At 40.9% G+C, this 21823-nt stretch overlaps 1 protein-coding gene across 1 annotated transcript in view; it reads right to left on the reverse strand.

The window, feature by feature from the left end:
• The window catches only part of SEC63 (SEC63 homolog, protein translocation regulator), a 130222-nt gene that overhangs the window by 102142 nt on the left and 6257 nt on the right, over positions 1-21823 (reverse strand). Inside the window, exons 2-3 of the mRNA XM_067546560.1 lie at positions 1798-1897; positions 747-861 (exon numbers count right to left, since the gene is read on the reverse strand). Of these exons, the coding sequence (XP_067402661.1) occupies positions 747-861; positions 1798-1897 (215 nt within the window). The remainder of the gene's footprint in view (positions 1-746; positions 862-1797; positions 1898-21823) is intronic.

The raw sequence follows: 21823 nt of genomic DNA on the forward strand, positions 1-21823 counted from the left end.
CAGTGATTGACATGTCTGGTTCTGCCCCCAAGCTACAAACAGGATGAAGTACCCATTGTAACAGTTCTGTGGAGCTTAGAACAAAGAAGGAAGTGCCTCAACAGTAGCCTTAGGTAGATTGCGCCATTTATTTTACATTAAGAAGAAGGGGACTAGCACACAACAAGCAGATGTGAACCATATGAAATACGGATTGTTCATACAACTTATCCGCTCAGCATCAGCAAAACTGCTTCAGAATTCTCAGATGCATAGAGGGCTTTTGTGCAACTTTACACCTCAGCCTAATTTCTCTTGGTAGGTCTACTATGTCATCAATATGCATGACTGCCTTCAGCCCATAAGGATATTCTCTCTGGCACAGTCCATATAAGTCTGGTTTATGCTCTGAAATTTTTTCAGACAATGCATTAGCTATTATCATGGAAGTTAAGTACAATATGAGTCATTCAGAACAGATAAAAACTGATATCTTCAACTCAATACAAGTATAAGGGCATCAGAAACTTTAAATGACTTTGGTATTAAAGTTAAAAATTAACATAAGGGAGCATCAGTAGCTATGCACTACACACTAGCAATGTTCTGAAGGTAAATGTTAACTGCATCTTGAGGTACACGTTCAACCCTCAGAGAGGCCCTCAATAATATTTCCTCCAGCTTAGAACTTGCTTTGTATGTAAAACTAAGTATGACATGTTAAAGTAAAGTAATGTGCATTACCCAACAAGAGAACTATTACTTACTGGGTCCAAATGTAGAACTTCATAAGGGTTGTATTCTTGATATTCTCTGTCTGTTTTGGAAACTTTGTATGCAAGAAACAGAAATAGGGCCCATCCAGCAAGAAGTAGTACTTTCCTGTTTGGAAAGAAAATGAAGGGTAAAATAAAATACATAAAATCCTCTTTACTTCTAACATAACACTACAGGTAATTTGAGAAGGTCATTTATATAACTAAAATTTAAGGACACCACATAAAATAATGAGATCCAAAAATCAATTTTAGAACCAATACCCTTGATTATAAAATGGCTTTGGACACTGATGGGTCTGCTGAATGACTGGGCTTTTTGTTGCTGTTTACATAAACAAGCAAAACTGACAGTTTCTCCACTTCCACACCATTCTACCCCCACACCTCAAAAATCCCCTCAAGCATACAGCAGAAATTAACAAATGAGAAAGTGTGTCTGTTCCTCATTTACATAGAATATTTTGCACCCAATAATGGATGTAGAGGCTGCTTTAAAAAAAAAAAAAAAAGCCACACACAAAAAAAAGAATAAAACTAAACAGCTGGGAAGTGAAGGGAGGAGAGAGATGTGAGAAAGGATAACAAACAGCTGGGGATAAGAAGACAGACATCACATTTAAGCAAGGAAAACATCTGAACATCTTCCTATGTACTGTATTAAACTGAACGACATCAATAGTATTGGTAATTTGAGGAAAGGAACCACAAAATTCTGCTCCATTATTGACAGGATCCAGGTCAAATTGTTGATTATTGTTGGTGTCTACTCGGTTAACTGAACAGGAATTGAAGACGCTATAACCCACCGTGGCATCTCTGAATTTCAAGCCCTACTAGATATCAATCAATAACAATTTTTCATTATGAATTAGTTATAACAGATTCTAATTGTCCCTTTCTTTAAAAAAGAAGTTATGAAAGTATTACTTTATTGTAGAACACGCTCCAGTTGCTTTAATTAAGACTTCAAATTTATGTAAAAAATTACAAAATACAGTAAACTTAAATGAATGAAGTTACTCAAACAAAATACACTTACTTTACTGTAGGAATTATGTTTTGTTGTGGTTTTAACAACAGCAAACGATACCACAAACATCTTCCATATACTTTTCTTATATTTTTTAATCGAATTTGCTCTGGAAAAAAAAAAGTTAAAGTGGCTAGTTAAAATTTAACCAGAATCTGTGGCAAATGCAAAGTGACAAGTGAACTATGTTATCATCTCGGGGTTTGCAGTGCAATTCCAGTTTGAGACCTGAAAAAGTTTCATAATCAAAAAGCAGTGAGTGAATTACATATAATCTGTTTCCTAGACATTTAAATGGTTCCAATTTTGTAAGAGGTTAGCTCGGATTGCTCTACACTACCTACTACAGGAACCAATTATCTTGAAACAAGAATCACTGCTGAAATAAAGTCAGGAGATTTAGCTTGTCTATTCCATGCCTTACAAGTCTCAGATTTGCAATTTTAAAGCTAGTCAACTCAGGCAAATGGTCTCCCCCTCTGATATCAGCTGCAGTATGCGGGGACAGAGAAAAGAAAATAGTATGTGAAATGGGTCTAGGAATACAACTAGGGAGGGTGAATTGGGGACATTTTTACTCTCCTCCTCTTTGTGACATTCACTTTGTGTCTTATTTTTAGTTAGACTGTAGCTATTCGGGGCAGGGACCATGTCTGTCTATATGTTTGCACGGCATCTAGTACAATGAGGTCCCAGTTCTGACAGGGCTTTTGGCAAGTGTCATAATAAATAGCAAAGAACTAGGAAGCTAGCCACGAAAGCTTTCTTCCCCCAACATTTCAGGGCGGGTGGGGCAACCAATGATACAAATATTTCCCCAAGAGTGGAAATAATCTGTCTATATTTAAAGAATTTTAATTATATTCTGGTATTACCTGGGACCAAGCTAGTAGTGTCAGGGAAGCTTTCAAGACAGGCAATACACTCTGATAGACAGTGAAGACAAATTATGGAACCCCATAATGGCTTTGGTGGGGAGAAAATCTCACCCATTGTGAGAAGCATCACTTATATGGCTATACAGACCTTCTATAACATTAATTTTATATTATAAATGGGCTTCTTGATTATCTGTAAAGTAACTTTTCTCTAGTCTATCATAATATAGATTTCACAAGAAACTAAGATTGCTTTATCTATATTTAGATTAGCAGAGAAGAAAGAGGACATGATGAAATTTGTCATGTTTTAATTAATTTTATTTTTGCTGATAAATTAATATTGACTGGTTTTGTTCCTAGAGTTTTTCCTATTAGCTATTTGTATAGCGATTTATTTTGAATTTTCCCTAAACTATTGACACAGTACCATCTTAAGACCTTTCACCCAAATAAGACCATGCCAGCCACCTCAAAAGAGGTTTTACATGTGTCTTGGATTTCTCATTTTTGCAAGGTCAAACACCAACAGTCACCGTGATATGGAAAACTTTTTTTTTTTTAATTTCTGGCTTAAGAGGACTTTTCCAACTTAATGCTTGTTAACAATGGCCTCATATCTGATTGGTCCAAAGACCTTGGCTGGAACAACCAAAATTAATCAATCGTATGAATCAAAGATAACAATGAGAATCCTTGGCTCTTGATAAACAAGCAATCTGTGGGAAGACTGAAGTTCCAGAATTTCCAAGAGTGATCACCTTGGGGAGAGGAAGTCTCAACATGAACAACCATTCCAGTCTCTGACCAGTCTCTCCCTGCACCAGAGGCAGCCCATTAATGGGAAAGCATTGTGCCAGCAAAGTATCACTGAATGACTCAAGTGCAGTTCCAATTCCTACTCTAAAAGAATCCAGAAGACTGCGAAAGCTGAAAAAGTTCATGAACCCTTTGTGAACACAGGTATCTTATTTTTGTTGTTTCCTTATTTTATCTTGCTTTTTTATTAACCAGAAGTCCCAGTCTTTTTATTTTTTGGATGTGAAAGTAAAAGTGTGGCTGACTGCATGCATGTGGTGTGAGTATCCATAAAACCAACACAGGGAAGGTTCCTGAAAGGAGTTCCCAAGGTTTAAACATCTCTAAATATAGCCTCAGATACTCATTAAATAAGTGTTCTGTGTCTAAAAGTCCTGAGAGATTTGAGATTATCATCTCTAATTTCTGGTAAATAGGAAGTTAAACACCTGTTTATCAATAGTTCTGTTAAAGTCTGTATTGTAATATCTCCTTTGAGGGGCATGGAGGGGAGGAAATGTCAGACTTTAATTCTTGTGCGGTGGTTAAGAAGGAAGCTTTATAACTGTCTTCAGTATTAAGATATTTAATCAGCTTCAAATTACAGATTTGATTGACTATGGTAAAATAATTTAGTTGGCATTTATAACAAAATGAATAATCATGTTCTTATACTTCTTAAAATGTACAAGGGTTAATTATTTTTATATTAATTTAATGATGTAACTCCAATCCATTACTGAGACTAACTTGTGTGATATGAACTTAATTTGACTGTTTTATTTTTAGTTTATTATCTTAACTTGGACGTGGTTTCTAGATTTTGTTTTAATAAAATTTATAAAATAGATTCTGAGTTGCTTCTCTTTCAATAAGCAAGAGTGGGTCCAAAAGCTTTGAGGCCCTGGGGTGGACACCAGCCCATCAACCTAAAAGCATGACCAGCTCTTCCTAAAAAAGTCTGGGTTCTCACATCTATGGGATTTTTTGGAAGTAATTCCCCTTCAGGTCTAAATATGGCTTCCAGTGGTGGAGCTACTGCTGCACCAACCACAGTTTCTCAAATTACATGAAACAAAGAAATTTCTTAACGTAACATCTGGTTTTCACCAGAAGTCCTATTTGGATGTTATGATGTCCTCAAAGGAGGGGTCCTATGGAAAACCCTGTACCTAAAAATATTTGAAAGGAAAAAAATTTTAATATTAAAAAAAATTCCTTGCAAGCGATTGAATCCCTGTCCTGGGAGAGTTGGGGGTGGGGGAGTGAGAAGAGGGTACTTCCCCCAACTCTTTACAAGAGGGAGGTGGCATACTATTCTTCATTCTGGTCTGGGAACCACTCAGCTGAGGAGGGATATTGGCACAACTATCTTGATTATGGAAGTAGCTGGCTAGATGGCACCAGGAGCCTGAGATGACGTCTTCCTGGAGAGCACCGATTTGAGTATTTTAGAAGTTACCTAGTTAATCAGGGCTTTACTCAGTAAAACAGGAATCATTTGAACATGGAAAGGGCAAACTTGCCTCATTTTAATCAGGATGGTGCAGCTATGTGGGGAATGACATCCTCATGTGCTTCTGTTTTGGGTACAGACTGCCTGAAGTGCTCCTTACGCTTTATCCTGGAGCCAGACTATGGAAAAGGGCAGGATCCACGCCCCGCCCGCCCCCGCTTTCAGGCTCTTAGACCCTTTTTGTGGCAGAATGAGGATCCAAGAGCTGAAATGTAGACAGGGTACAATTCCCACAACACTAAAGTAAGACTTTGCAGGGGTAATAAGCTTCTCCACATGCCCATACCTGCTGAGGGGGAGCAGCAGGGAGTTCAATACAAAGCACTGAGAGAAAATGTCTGTTTAGGAGAAAAGCCCCAGGAATGTAGAAGGGATTTAAACACTGATTTGTATCCCATTTGCTCATTAACAATACTGCTACCCCTTTGGCCCAAATGGTTAGCCCATATTCAGGATTGGCTGGGTTGTTTCCATCATGAGGAGGAATGGATTATATGAATCAGGTAAATTCTTTGGTGCAATCTGTTTATTTACAAAGAATGTACACAAAGTGTGATTCCCCTGAACTCAGCAGAAACAAATATCAGGCGATTTCACTCACTTGTGTGGAAAAGCCATACCCTTGAATAATGCAATTATACCAACTTAACTCCCAATATAGACAGTGTTATGTTGATGGGAAGGCTTCTGCTGTCAACACAGCTACTGCCTCTCAGGGAGATGGATTACCTATGCTGATGGGAAAAGCCATCCAGTCAGCGTAGGTGGCGTCTTTACTGAAGCACTGCGCCTTTTAAGTGTAGGCAAGCCCTCAGACTCCTGAAAAGCTGCCTATAGCACCTGTTGGATTTGACTCAATGCTTGGAAAGCTTCTTCTCTTCTGCTCTGATGGTGGTCAGAGGGAACCCATTTAAGAGGTGTTATACCTAAGAAACCAAAAGATTACAGCTGCAATGCTGTGGTAACACCTCACCTAAGGAGAAAGAGAACACCTACAAAGCTGGAAGTTGGAATGGACTCACTACTGCACAAAGACAATGATTTTGAATGGTGAAGTACCAGGAGATCCACCAACATATTCTGCTGCTTGAGGCAGAAGTTTTTTGGCCTAAACTGAAGGGCAGGGCTTGGTCCTTGATTTTCAGGCAACAATACTGGACTACAACCACATCCTACAGATGGGGGGTACTACCCATCAGTGATGAATGAAGAGTGAAGCCATGCAATAGTAGACTTGGCAAGGGGGGATATGGAGGCAGACTCAGCGGAGGGGTTTGGGTGCAAGGGGGCCCTGGATGCATGGGGGTTGGGCAGACAGGAGCAGCTCCCCATACAGTGACCCCTTCCCACACAGCTGAGCAAAGGGGAAGAAGCAGGAGTGGATGAAGAACTTCCTGCAGCCAGGGGAGGTTTATGTGGATGGGTCTGACCCGGCCCCAGCCCCAGACAGCTCCTTGCAGGGAAGAAGTCCCGTCCTCTGCCTAGGGACCGAGCAGCTGAGCCCAGCACAGGGTAGAAGCCCCTTGCCAGGGTATCCCCCACCCCACAGTGATTTACCTCTCCACTGGCTGCTCTGGGAGCCTGAAACAATGCGTTCGTACTGCTAGGGAGGGGTGTATGACCACTCTTGTGGCTTCCCTTTGTTTCCCCATCATTTTCTGCAGGGAAGCAAAGAAATCTGCAGGGGACATGAATTCTATACATGTGCAGTGGCACAGAATTCTCCTAGCTGTAATAAATATATCAGTTGGCATAGAGACTGATAATGTCATTACTTTGGAGGACTGAACTAAACAAGGCTACTGCCTTCCCCCCCAGACATTTATTTGATATGGTTTAATCAATCTGAAAATTAGATTGGATTATTTGATATTAATCCACTCAATTCTAATTTGATTTATTTCATTTGTTTGTGCATTTTATTTTACACTACTCTTTTGCTTAATTATTTAGTTAAGTTAATCAAATACACTACTGCGCAACTTTAATTCTGAGTTAGCCTTTTTTAGGCAGTTAATCTGACAAATTACATCATGCAGCTCAAAATGTTTGCCATTATTAAAGCAGACAGGACTCTTCTCTTGGACAAAGGGATTTTTTTAAAATGGTATTTGAGATGGTTTTCTTGAACACATTTTCCGCTAAATCCCTCCCACAAAAGAAAAAAATAGTTCTTTTCAGAGCTACAACACTGCCACCGCCCTACAGAGAGAAGTCAGAACCACTCTGTATGGCCCACAGCATATACTTCACCCACTCCACTTTCAACATTTTGGCACCCGCTGTGGAGGCAACATATTCCACCACCCACCATTTATTTCCCTCTGGTTCAATAAAGATATCCTCTCCTCCTCTCCAGAACAGCAAGAAATCCTTGCAATGTCTTATTCATGATATACTGCAGTCCTCAGTATTTTTATACTGTTTTTCAGCATGTAATAGCTTCAGCTTTGTAAATTCTGCACAGTGCAAGGAAGAAGGCTGGCATATATGGGTATACAGAGCTGGATGTGTGGGGACCTTGTTGAGGGAGAAGTGGTGTAGTTCGACAGCTATCAGAGCTATGCTTTGGGTTGCTAAGCAAGGACAATGTGATGGTCTGTCCCTATACATCATTTCACAGCTCCTCAAGGCCTGTAAGGAACATTTCACAAATCTCCTGAGTAGTAGGTGTAAGCTTACATGAAAATACTTCTCCTTGAAACTACAGTAGCTTTTTGAGGGCATTAGAACTCCATTATCTACACAGAGTTTCATGAGTACCTGGCCAAAAAAACCACTCTGCTACTATGCAAATAATGGCCCTCCCTGCTCCTACACAGCCTGACATTGTGAAAGCATCAGCGCGAAAGTGTTCACTTTTTGTGAACATGCACAAAGATTTGCTGACATGATGTGATTATGCTTAAGACACTAAGACACACTGCAACAGTTCCAAGGAAGGTTTTTTCCAGAGGTTCATGTCACGTGATTCAAATAGTGTACTGCCTGTGAGCCCATTTCTATAGGGCATGGCTTTTCTCCTTTCTTAGTGGTTATAAAGTCAACCAGATTCCAGCAAGTCACCTTTCTCTGCAACACCTGCACTGTAGCTGTGCTTCCTGGAGTTCTGAAGAAAAAATCCAGCTACCATAACCCCCAGATGGATCCGACAAGACAAAAGAAGGTGTTCACAGATAACAAGGACTGCAGATGGAGACGTCTTTCTTTGCCATGACCTCGGTCTAGAGAAGTTTCCTCCAAATGCCATAAAAAGACTATGATGCAGAGGACAAATTCTTTGATGTTGAAGCTACAGTCACCATTGAAACGCCGCTAACAATAGTTGGTACTGGAGAGCAAGTAGCCTACCCTATGGCAGTAGAAGCTTAAGTATGGGAAGCCCTACTCCAAAGTACATTTACAAGTAGTACTGAACGGACCAGGAACCTAATTGTCCACGTGTGGTTTTTCACAAGCAAACAAAAAGGCTCGTTTAAGAGCCACCACATTTATCTTGCAAGAAACTACTTCTCAAATACTGTAGGTAAACCCCAGAACACCAATATTCTCCCCCTTCCTACAGACCACTTAGAGTAACCTCAAGAAACACAACAACAACCTGAATCCAGCATTACCCAATATGTATGCCCCAGACTTTCTACCTCACACATACTCTATATTATGGGAATGGCTGACAGTGTTCACCCACTTCCCATGAAATGCTATTTTGAGCCCAATACAAGCCCACCCTCCCTCTCATGCTCAACTCATCAGCCCATGGGAGCAATGTAGAAATGCATCTGAGTGTACAGAGGTAGTTGTAGCCATGTTGGTCCCAGGATATGAGAGAGATGAAACACATACTCCAGGAATTGTAACACAGGAAGACACCAGAACAGTACTATATGGCTTTACCAAAAGCTTAGGCAGACAGTATTGACTAAGACATTAATCTTTGCGGTCTGAGATCTGTGTTGAATCTACATCTACAGAGTTTTAGTGCAGAGAAATCAGATACAGGTAATCGTCCCTCTTTAAAAGCTGTAAGACTAGAATATCCCTACCCCATTCACATACTGTGACAGGCTCACATGCCTTGGTCACAGGCAGCAATTCTGCCTTTGCCCTCCTATGCTGAAACGCCAAGCTGTATTGCCATTTTCATGTTTCCAGAAAACAGCTATTGTTCTTCCCTTTCCTCATCTCTTGCCTTCCCCCTTTCACTATCCCAGATGACCTGGCTGCAGATTATGCCTCTGGCCAGTTAACTAGGATGAACATCCAATCCATGACACACCCGGTCTCCAGACTTGGCGGCTATAAAAGCAGGCAACACACTACACTCCTCACACTGTTGCCATCAAATCTGTAAGGCTCATGTTGTGTCTGAAATTTTTACAGTCCACCTTTTCTTTGTAGATATGTCCCAAAGGGTGCCTGAGATCTGGCTGCCACAACTTCCATACAGACTCATCAAGAGAGAAAACACAAGTAGAGGCAGGGATCTTAAAAGACACCTCCAGCCCTCCAGGACACATACTAAGATGCTACGGATGAAACCCTAGCAAAGAAGTTGGCTCCAATTGCCAGATTTCAGGACACTTCTCTAGGTACAGAAGGCTATCTGGATGCCTAAGTCTACCTCATGTAGGTGGTAAAAGCCACTGCAACATGGAGCCACCCAACTCAGATGACAGTTTGATCTACTACAGCAACCAACAAATCAAATCAATTATGCTAGGTAACATCAGTCAAATCCTTGACTAGCAGTGCAGCACAGCAGATCCACTCCTTAACCCACCTAAAGGAGACCCGCACCCTTCCTGTGTGAACAGACACGAAGACTCTTAAGAGCCAGCACATAATCCTACAAAAGGAGCTGTCTCTATAGGACACCTCACAATGACTTGCTATACCCAAAGATCTTCCCAACCCTTTTGAAGTCTAAGGCACATAAAGCCTTTGTGACATGGAAACATCCTTAAGGCCAACCCTTGGTATGGGCCAGACACTGTTCCTAACTGCTCAGGGCACCAACACCCCCAATCCTGTGTGTGTGTGTGTATGGAGAGAGGTGTAAGCTAATGCTGACCCTCCACTGGCATCGGGAACTGTTCCCTATTCACTCTCATGGTATACTAAGACCTAAAACGATCGCTTCAACTTCTGAGGAACCCCTTGACTAATGGACTCACTTTCCCAAAGTAAACTTTGCACAAACCATACAGTACCTTGCAGTATACCAGAAGCTAACAATACACACATGGATTTACTAGTTATGAATTAGTTATAGCACCTTCTAGTAAAGCTGTTCCATTCATGCCAAATGAAAAAAATAAATACCTTATTTCATTATTTATTTTATATTTATGCCCAACAGTCCCACTCAGAGCCAACAGCAAGCCTGAATGCACAGTCAATGAGTATGGCTGGGGTTCATGCTGTAGCCCAGGGCCCACACATGGGGGGAAAAAAGGGTACACTGTACCAGGGCCTGGCCCAGGATGCAACCTCCATTATCACGAGGAAAAAATTGAGGCTAAATTGTAGATCATGCCTGAGGATCTTTATAGAAACCTATTTCCCTGTATCTATGTATCTACTGTCCAGAGCGCCTGAGATTTGCTGGAACCAATCAGAAGCCGTGTTAGAGCAGTCTCAAGCAACATTCTGAACACTGAGTTGCTGGGCCTGCTGGCCCAGCCCAGACCCTTCTCTAGAACAGTGTGCGCGCTTGTGTAGTTAAACTATGACCTGTAGTTTGAGACAGAGACAGAGATTTGCACTCCTTGATATGACAGACCATGTCACAGAGAGATCAAGAACGACCAGTCCCAGAGTTCTTTGTGCATAGGCAGGAGGGAGAGACAGCTGGCGGGAGGGGCAAAGCAAAGCACCTGACACGGGGCCAATGCTGCTGCTTCTTCTGGTAGAATTTGCAGGCCCAGAATATATGTGAATAAGTGTCTAATTCATTCAAACTCTCACTCACACACACACCCCATACTGCCATATCTTGTGGTGGCTATAAATACAAATTAGGCAGCCAGAAACATAAGGAGGTAAAAGAAAGGGAACTAAAAGGACTAAAGGACACGAATGTATCCTCCAGTTTTCCAAATCAGACAAGGCCTTTCTGCAGTCAGGCAATATACTAATTAGGGAAGCAGATGAACAAAATCAAGATGAAAATGATTTCAACATAGAGACTGTCTGTGGTACATGAAACTCAATCACAAGTAGAAGCACTGAAAAGGTACTTCAGCTCATTTTTATGCCTTTTGATGGCTAGCTTCCAGTACAAAGTTCTTTCAAGTATTGAGGACAGAAACAAGATTTTACAAGCCAGAGGACTCTCTCTTGAATCAGAGGTAGTTCTCATTGCTGATATTATTGAAGAAACAAAACAACTTAGAGATCAGTGGCCCAAAATTCTATAGGAAGCATGTCTCGTAGCAGAAGGCATGGGAATTTTGGCACAATTGCCAAAGAAGAGAGGAATGAAACGGAAAAGATTTCATGATGATTCCTCAGGCTCAGATGTCTCGTGTTCTACCATCTCTGAAAATGAACCAGAGTCTTTATTCAGAAGGAATGTTTTAGATGCAACTTTGGACAATCTCATCTGCGAATTAGAGCACAGATTCAAAGCAACCAACAACATTTGTTTGATATTCCATTCAGTCCTAAACTATGTGACACTAGAGCCTGGGGAACTGGAAGAAGCTTCTAAATGTCTACTTCACAAGTATCCTACAGATCTTTGAGAATTTTCCTTGTGAAATATTGCACCTGAAAAAAATCTTCAAGTCTACTTTTGGAAAAGAATATGAAATACCTGCACTTATCTTATTAAATGAGATTTACAAAAAACAACTGCAACTAATTTTCAGTGAAGTGTGCATAGCCCTACGGATTTTTTGCACACTGCCAGTGACTGGCAGAAGCTGAAAGAAGTTTCAGCAAGCTAGCACACATCAAAAACTGCAGGCATTCTACAATGGGACAAGAACGGTGAAGCCACTTAGCTATCTTGTTTATTGAGTGTAAACTTGCAAGAGAAATTGACTTTGGGGGGCTAATTCATGATTTTGCAATGAAAAAGGCCAGAAAAATAAAGCTTTAAAGTTAATTGGCCTAATTATAAAATGTTTGCAGTCACATTGATCCATTAGCATAAAAATAATCAAGACATTGACAGGATATAGTACCTTTATAATGAACAAAAAGTTACAAAATAGTCCACGAACTTGTAGGACTCTCAGGCTGGGTGTTACGTTAAACAAAAATAGCAAACGGGGGGCATTTTTCAGAAATGTAGAATATGCAACAGTAATTTCAGAATTCAAACTCTTTTCATGGCTCATGAGATTGTGGGATTGTAGTATGTGTGTGGGAGGGGCCTGTGTTACAAGTTTGTACTGGGCCTGAAAAAATTATGGTTGGGCCCTGCTGTAGCCTTCAGATATTCTGGGACTTTGTCACTTATGCTTTTACAGACTCTTTTCCATCCCAATACTGCCCAAATGGGTGGCAGACTATCTGAGATAAATCCTAAATGTCTGAGGTCTGCTTGGGCAGGAATACATGCTTAATTTGAGACCATGATGTGCATATGCACAAAAAATCTTAGAACAAGGTGATTTTATAGACAGCTAGGTTTGGGAGCTAAGATGGGGCTGTTTGTATTAACGGAGTCTATATCCCAGGAAACCCTTAACCAAATGATGCCAAATTTTGACCATTAGTCTTATCTCCACACTCCCATGAGACACAGCAAATTTCAAGATAATTCAAGAGTGGAATTTAAACCACTTAGGCTAGCCATATTTTAAAACGGTAAGCCATGCTCAAACTATAGCAAAGCAGCACATGGTTATGGAAGGGGCCATTGAGCACGCTACTGTATCAGAAGCATCTAACACAGTCGGTAGTGATGTCTGGGCTACTAACTATCCTTCAGATACAATGGGTTAAGGCTCTTCCCTATATTCTTGTGGGAGCATCTCTATAAATCTTGACAAAAATGGTAAAAGGTTTAGAAAACCTGATCTTTGAGGAAAAGTTAAACTGGGCATGTTAGGTCCTGAGGAAAGATGACTGAAGGGGGGAGTTAAACTAAGGACTGTTATAAAGCAGATGGTGATCAACTGTTCTCCATGTGCACTGAAGGTAAAACAAGTAGTAATGGGATTAATCTTTAGTAAAAGAGATTTAGGTTAGATATTTGGAAAAGCTTTCTAATTATAAGGGTAGTTAAGCTCTGGAACAGGCTTCAAAGGGAGGTTGTGTAATCCCCATCAATGGACGATTTAAGAAGAGGTTGGACAAACACCTGTCCAGGATGGTGTAGGTGTATTTAGTTCTGCCTTAGTACAGGATGGCTGGACTAGATGACCGTCTAAGGTCCCACATGTCCAGGATTAGATGAGAAATGGGGATGGATGGCAAGAGATGCTCAGATAAAGAAACCATGGTGGCATCCCCCAGCTCTGTCACTACCCTCAAGTGCTGTGCAGCCCCCAGCTCTCCCAGAGCACCCCAACCACTCTAAACTCCCCAGCTCTGCCAACCTTCCTGCATCCTACTATTCCACTGTACCACAGTTTTCCTTTGCTCCAGCCACTGGATACATGTTGTTTTAGAAGAGGGAAGAAACAGCAATAGAGAGATGCATCCCCTACTTGTGGTGGGGAGGCTTATGTACAGATTGGAAGGGGGAATGCACTGAATGTGCTGGGGCATGGTGTCTAGAGCAGGACTGGTGGGGCACAGATGATAGAGGGGTATCTAGCTCAGTACACAAATTGCAGAACATGTACAACTGCTTAAATTACTAGCTCCTATCATATCTTTTCCTATTTAAAAAACTAGTAAATTAAATGGCAAAAAAAATATTAATGCAGAGTTAAGGCTGCTTGGTGGTATGTCACCACTTCGCACAATACCGAGTTGAGCAAAACTCAAGCTTCTGAAAACCAGGACATGCATAGTTAAGGCTGCCCATGCAACAATAGAATTAAAGTCTTTCAACAGTGCCCCATATGCCCTATTAACATGCATACCTTTACTCTGCCAACCCCACAGTCGCTAAACTGTGCAAGCTCTTCATCTCCTTTTACAACCCATTCACTCACCCCTACAGGATTCCATTTAACACTATTAAAGAGCAAAAAGGAATAAAAACAGTTGCTTGCACCTGTTCTGTGGAGCTGGCAGTAGCCAATGGCAATTATTTGGATACGCTCCAGGTGCAATCCGTGTACTGGGTGTTAAGTGTACCTACACTTATAGGTGGAGGCAGTAGTTGGACCTACTTGGTAAAGGTGTGTTAGTGATATAGGGCCATGTGTGGGTTTCTTTGTGATATGTGACCAAGCTGTGATTATATGAGGACATCTACAATCTTACATCATCTGATTCATGTGAACAAAAGGAGGAGCTGCATGTGTAACTTCAGTATCCAGTATGCATCACTTAAGTGAAGAATTGTGTACATTATATAATTAGCAGGGTGAGACAGATAAGATGATTTCCTGCAACATCCTTGCAAAACCTTACTGAATTATGTTTAAGTATCTTTGGAATCTATTGTATTAAATTAAAAGGTTATGTATTATTGTGGGCCAGTACTGCATGTAACCTCTCTATGGGGGGGATAGAATGTGAACCCGGGAAAGCACTCAACTTCAAAAGGATTATATTGAACAATGTGCCAGAAGAGAATAGATATTTGGGACAAACAATATCAAGTGTTTGCCTGAGGCATCGCTAGATGGAGATGAATGCAAACTCTCACCTCCAGTTATGCAAAACTCCTCCTTTTGAAGCTATGCCTTGAGGAAGGGACCATTGATTATTGATTACTTGTTCCAGGAATCTGAAGATCAAATCAAAGGCCCAAGCTGTATAGAAGAAAAAATTAACCCATGCATAGGTGTGCTTGTTCTGAGCTAAAGCTGTTATGAACTTGAAACCATAGAAAAAACTCTTTGTGAGGTTTGAAGGACTGACTTCTATCAGAGCCCTGCTGGAGTTGGGGGAGGAAAGGGTTTTCTGGTAAGCTTATTAGCATGAGTGTAGGTTCTCTTATGTTTTCTCTGTAATGCTTTCACTTTAAGAATAAGTGTGCTTGCTTAGACCTGGTCTACACTAAAAAATTAAATCAGCTTAACATCGCTCAGTGGTGTGAAAAATCCACACCCCTAAGCAGCATAGTTAAGCCGACCTAACCTCCCAGTGTAGACAGAGCTAGATCAATGGAACAATTATTCCATCAACCTAACTACCGCCTCTCGAACAGGTGGATTACCTATGCCAATGGGAGAACCCCTCCCTTTGGCATAAGTAGTGTCTATACTGAAGCGCTGCAGCAGCACATCTGTGCCATGTAGCATTTTAAGTATAGACATATGCTTAGAAAGGGCTGTGTGGTAATTTATAAAACTGAGCAATTACACTGTTTATAGCTAGCCTCTGAAGAGAAAGCAAGCACAGATGCTGGCCTGTTTAGACAGTCTGGTTTACTAGGAATAACAATATAGGCAGGGAATTATGCAGCCTGGAAAACCCTGGTCAGGAGGGAGACACATGGGCTCCACCCGAGAGAAGAGATGTTTGGAAACCAAAAGCCTAAAAGTGGGTGCCCTTGTTTGACCAAAGAGTTGCCCTGAACTGTGACACAGGGGTTTTATTATAAAAGTGTATTGTCAGTAGCATGCTGGGATATGAGAGCAGCCTAAGCATTTATTATCTTCATGCATTCCAGGTAAAGGGAGTGTGATCAAAATCAGGTGTAGCTGTATAGAACAGTGGAGGCAAACGTTAGCTCTGCTTGATAGAGATGTGTTTACAAGATCTGTGAATTACTTTGAGGTTTGTGAATGCTGTGATTACGATATGTTCTGTAATCTCTCCTATGAGAGGGGAAAGGGAAGAGGTGCATGTGTACCTTCATGATACAGTATGATTTTAATACAAAATTGTGTAGGTTATGTCAATAGCAGGGCATAGGGCTTTTATTTAAAAGGATATTTTTTAACAGTGAGGTGGGCTATGAAAGGATTCTAATGCTCTAATGATAGTCAAGTGAAACTGAGATGGTCTCATGTGAGCAAGCATAAGGGAGTTGTAAAAGGCTGTGAAGCGGTTCTTAAATTACCCACCTATGGTATTCTTTCTGGGAAGGTGGCTAAGCAAGTCAGTGTATGCCAGGATCTGGAACCTCCTTAACCTCATAGTGCCAAAGACCAGTGTGAATACATGGTATGTGCATACTGAGGATCACTCAAAAATGGTAGAGGAAAGGTGGCACAAGCAAATTTTTTTTATTCCTTTTTGTTCTTTAGCAATGTTAGATGGAATCCTGTGGGTGAAAGTGAATGGGTTGTAAAAAGATGTTGCTGAAATGTACAAGCTCTTCACTAGCTGGTAGAGTAAAGGTATGTGTGTTACTGGGACATTATTTAAAGATGGCAGAGTTAAGGTTTCCTGGGCAACTTTAACCATGCATTTCCTGATTTTCAGAAGCTTGAGTTTTGTTCAATGCGATGTTCTACAAGGGGACAACATACCACTTAGCAATCTTAATTCTGTATTAACAGTTTTTTTCCATTGAAAAGACTAGTCTATATTGACAAGTTAGATCTTTCAACAGTCTGTCAGTTTGCTGAGTATATCATTTTCCTAAAAAGTGAATACTAAAGATTCAATCAGGATTCCCACCATGCAAACAGTGGATGATCTGTTTCATTACTCTGTAGTACATAAAGTATTAAATAATCTCAGTTTGCCAAAGTGAATTACACTTGATTTTGCTTTGATATAGTTTTAGAAGAAAGCTGAATGGCTTTTTTAGTATTTTCATTAATAAATTATTTTAAAATTATAAAAACATTTAGAACACAGCCAGAAAGGCAAATTGTTGCTATGTCTCAGAGAACTAGCAAAAGGTTAAAAAAGGCTGCTTAGGAATATTTTGCTTGAAGACAATGATTGCTTTTATTAAAAAAAAAAAAAAAAAAAAAAAAAAGTTAGCCGTTATGGCAACACAACAGAGAAGCAATTAAAAAGTTAACTTTAAAGTGTGTTTCCAGGAAGTATTAGAGATACAGCTCAGAAAGTTAAGTGTTTAGAACTTCACTACCTCAATCTTTTACTGTCATTTTCAGAAATACTTAGTACTAATTCTCACAGCACACCTGTGAAGTAGGTTCTCTCCCCAATTTTCATATGGGGAAACAAAGTGAGTGATTTGTGAGACAGTTTGGGGAATATGTTTGTGTTCAGTTATGGATTCCATTTGGTTTTATGCTATTTGTACTTATAGCAATCAGTGAATTAAATCATAATGTGATAGAAGGAAACTGGCATGTCACAAGATACTCTGTGTGGAAAGGCATGACAAGGCCATCAAGGAGTAATCAACTCTGGTGGTGTTGTGTGTTTGAGAAGTACCTGGCACAATAGGGTTCTGGTCCTTGACTAGAACTCCTAGGCACTACAGTAATACATACATATATACAAACAGTAATGGCTACTGATAGAACCATTAATTGTTAATAATCCGCTATGTCCAGAAACCCTCAGATCCTTCCTTTAAAGTCTGTGTTCCTTGCTTTTAATAGTCATGTGATCCCCAAAAGGTCATACTATAATCCAGAGTGGCTGTAGGAATGGACTCTGGGAGAGCCTGCATAAACCACTGGGGAGCTTAGGAGTTTCCAACACTGGTCTCAGGGTCCTGAGTTTGTGAGGGGTCCCACAGCCAAATCAGGGAAATCAGACAGGGAGTCTGCACCCTGAGCATGTGCTTGGGTGGCCAGAACTAGAGAATGTCTGGATGCTGCTCAAACCTAGTTGGCTTGGAAGCACATGGGATCCAAAGGTTGGGTTCAATACAATACCGGTTGGGGGGGACTCAGACAGAGCTGTAACAACTTGCACAAGGCCACACAGAAAGTCTGTTGCAGAGTAAGAATGCATCAGTTCTTGACTCCTAGCTTGATCCGCTAGACCATCCTGCTTCTCCGGACAGCACATTTATGCTTCCTTCACTATACGCAAGAGGAGTTCTTATAGGTCATGATCACGTCAAAATGCCATATAATGCATTTGTTAAGTTCAAATTCCACCCTACTAATTACTTCACCTAGTTTTGAATACTTAAACCATCCAGAATCAGTATTTTTTTAAGACTGAATTCTCACTCCCATCAGATATTTATTAGATTATAAACCAGTAATGAATAATTTTCTGTGCAAAGGAAGTTTTAAGTAAAGGAGATAAGGAAAAGTGTTATAACAAAATTAACACCAATCTTCAAATGAATAAATACTTAATGGTGGTGCAGGCACACAAATCCTTGTATGTTTTAGCAGGAATACAAGTATCATCTATATCTTCAAAAATTACTCCTAATATATGTAAGAATATATATATATTCAGCCAGCAAATTTAAAATAGTTATGCTTTTAAAACCTCTGAAGGAAAAGTTGTAGACACTCATTAAAAGTGCTAACTTTGTGCAACTCTTAGGATGAGGAATCAGTTTTTGGGAGAAAAGATGTGAAGAATGGTCATTTTCAGCTATATGACCCCTAATCTGTCTTGAACACTCCCTTTTTATCCCTCCAAATCATTCATTTTTAAATTCCACCATAAACCTCAGTTTTCACTTTATTAGCACTGACCCTCACTGAATGCTTAGTTGTGATAGTTGAATGAATTATTCTTTATTGATTCAGTGAGATTCAAACACAGATTTCTTGAAATTTACAACGGAAGTTCTGCTTGCAGACCCCCTTGCCTTTCCTTTTCTGAGGATTTGATCTCTCTGCTTTGTGCTCATATGTTTTTACCTTTCTTCAAGAGATAGTAAGAAGTGGCTGATATCAAAACTGTTAACATAGGTCAATGAGGTGGTCATCATAATGCAATAAGCCACCTTGCTCCTCTACACACTATGTATCTCCTTCATTTGACATTAGCCTCTGCCACCCCATAGAGAAAAGAATTTTAAACCTACTCTTGAACGTGTATTTTTTTCTACAGAAACTTAAAACATTCTAAAAAAATTCATATTTTAAAGCTACTGTTACAAATAGAAAACATTACAATGCCTGAAACAAAAAACCCCTCTTTTTCAGTTTGTTTCCTGTCTGCCTTTGACAGCACCTCACACCTAGTCCATTTTGCTGTCTGTGCACCAGAATCTCACTACTTGTGCAATGCCCTTCAAGTCTTGAGAAAGGGTAGTTAACTGGAAGAGCAGCAACGCCAATCTGAATTTGGGGACAAGTAAGTGTCTCTTTCCCCAGACTCCTACACAGCTTGGGGAGGAGGACTGGCATAGCCCTGCTTCAACTCTGGACACTTCAAGGGGCGCTGGAAGTAATTCATGGGACAGTCTGAGTCCCCTTCATCTTCACAGTTCAGAACCTTCCACTGACTCAGATAGAACCTGGCTACTTTAAGCCCCTTTGCAGGACATGGGAAAAGCAGAAGCTCTGTGCCAGGAAAACAAATGTAAGTGACCCCCTTTGCCCCAAGCCCCTTTGTGAAACTGTGAAGAGTAAGGAAATAGCAGTGAGATGTCCCACCCCCTTTCAAGGAGGTTGCTCTAAGAAAGGTGAAGGACAGCTGTCGCTCAAAGCAGCCCTATCCTTGCCCCCCTCTCCTGTGCCCCAGAGCCCCTCTAAGTAATGAGGTTGCTAGGAGTGATACTGGACTGCAATAGGGTTAGGATTGCTCTGTAGACAGATATTAATGCATGTACACAGAACTAGCCAGTGATCCCATACATACTTTCCTGATGCACCCTGCAGTGCTCATGCATGCTCCCCTTTTCGTGAGAGTTTATGCACAGGCTTTTAAAACCACAGTAATGGGGAAAACGTTGGAAAGAAAAACCATGCAAAGTGGTATGGGGCAAGTGTAGTATCTCAAGTTGTACCTTTCATTTCACATATTCACTTAACGATGTATTTCTTTTTAATAAACTGACCAGACATATATAAAATGTTCACTGTTTCCCTTGAACATATTGCTATCAATACACAGACAAATCTGTAGTTAGCATATCACATGCTAACTTCTTCACCACTAGCATCAAATGCTGGCAGAGGTGGGATGTCAACCAGCCTTACACAAAGACCTGCAGAGAAGCACTTGACACCCCCTCCCCCCAATGCCAGATGCCAAGTGAAACTAACTGGAAACTAAGCCCTTAGGACAGTAGTCCCCAAACTTTTTAGGTCACGTCTCCCCTTACCTCTGTCTGTGCCCCCTCACCCCTAACCAGCTGGAGCTGGGACTGGAGCAGGGGACCATAGCTGGGAGCGGAGCCACGGGCTGAGGCCATGAGCAGGGCTGCAGCAGCCGGCAGCTGAAGCTGGGAGCAGGGCTGGGGGGCCAAACCTACAGGGGTAGGGCCGGAGCAGAGCAGGATGGCACTCCCTCCCCGCCCCCCATGGGGCTGGCCCGGGCCCTGCCGCACCCCCCTGAACATTCCTCTGTGCCCTCTCCCCCCACAGTTTGGGTACTTCTGCTATAGTATATTGCTACCAGGGAGATTTAGCCATTCCGTTTTATAAGATTAATCTAGCGAGAATAACTTGTAAGCTTTCGTTTTTTCAAATATAAAAAAAAAAGCAAATGTTACACAGAGCTGTTACCCAGCTCTTGATATTCACTATAAAACCTTATGAAGAGAAGGTCACACCAATTCAGCTGCTGTCATAGGCTACAAAAGTGTGCTGGTAAAATGCCTCAAATGTCATTTGAGAAAGGCCTGGTCTACACTTAAAAATTAGATTAAACTAGATACATCACTCAGGGCTGTGAAAAATTTTGCACTCTGAACACTGTAGTTAGGTCAACCTAATCCCTGGTGTAGACGTGGATAGCTTGACAAAAGAAATCTTCCATCAACCTACCTACCACTTCTGAGAGGTGGATTAATTACATTGTGAGGGGAAAAAAAAACCTCTTCCATTGCTGTAGGAAGCGTTTACACTATGGCACTACAGCAGCACGGTAGCTGTGATGCTGTAGCGTAAATATAACCAGAGAAACATTACGTACATCAGATTGGCAAAATCCCACTCACCTGCTCAGTACTGAGTAACACAAATCACTTCCTAGGCACCGAGTATGTTTTCTCTCCAGCTCTTCTCAAATGGGAGCACAAGATCAGATCTGGGAATCTAATGCAGGTTTTCCATATGAACACGGATCAACGAATACCTTTTCTAATGAGAACTAACAGCTTTATTTAGAATTTTTGATGTGAGTAGCCCCTGAACTATCAGTACTATGAGCCATTTTTCTCCAATAATTTAAAAACAAATACATAAAGCTTGCAAAAAGTCTAAGGTTCCTGATATCAGGCTTCCCCATTTTCTGCTCCTATTTGCCCCCATCCAACACTTATGCACAGAGACACACAGATGAGGGTGGTACAAGGAGGAAGGAATGAATCTGTTTGCTTGGAAGCAGCAAGGTCCAGTGACTAGTGCACAGGACTAGAAATCAGATCCAAATTTTATTCTCTACCACTGATTCACTGTATGGCCTTGGATGAATTTTTTAATCTTTGTGCTTCAGTTCCACATCACTAAGAGGGGGATAATACTCATCTACTTTGAGTGCTTTGAAACCTACAGGAAAAAAAATGCTGTATAAAGAAAGGTTACATACAAATAACTGTAACACTCAAAGAACCTCTGCCTATTTCAAATTTTGGCCCGGGACCAATGGAAGAAACCGAAGCAGTGCGAGTTTCTGTGCCCCTTTTATAACTTCAGCTCCTAATGTCTGTTGCCATTAGATGGCACTTATGCAGCTATTGCCAAAGGAGGGT

Source organism: Emydura macquarii, unplaced genomic scaffold (assembly GCF_026122565.2).
Source record: "Emydura macquarii macquarii isolate MOO-44397 ecotype Brisbane River unplaced genomic scaffold, CSIRO-AGI_Emac_v2 contig_1146, whole genome shotgun sequence".
NCBI lineage: Eukaryota > Metazoa > Chordata > Testudines > Chelidae > Emydura > Emydura macquarii.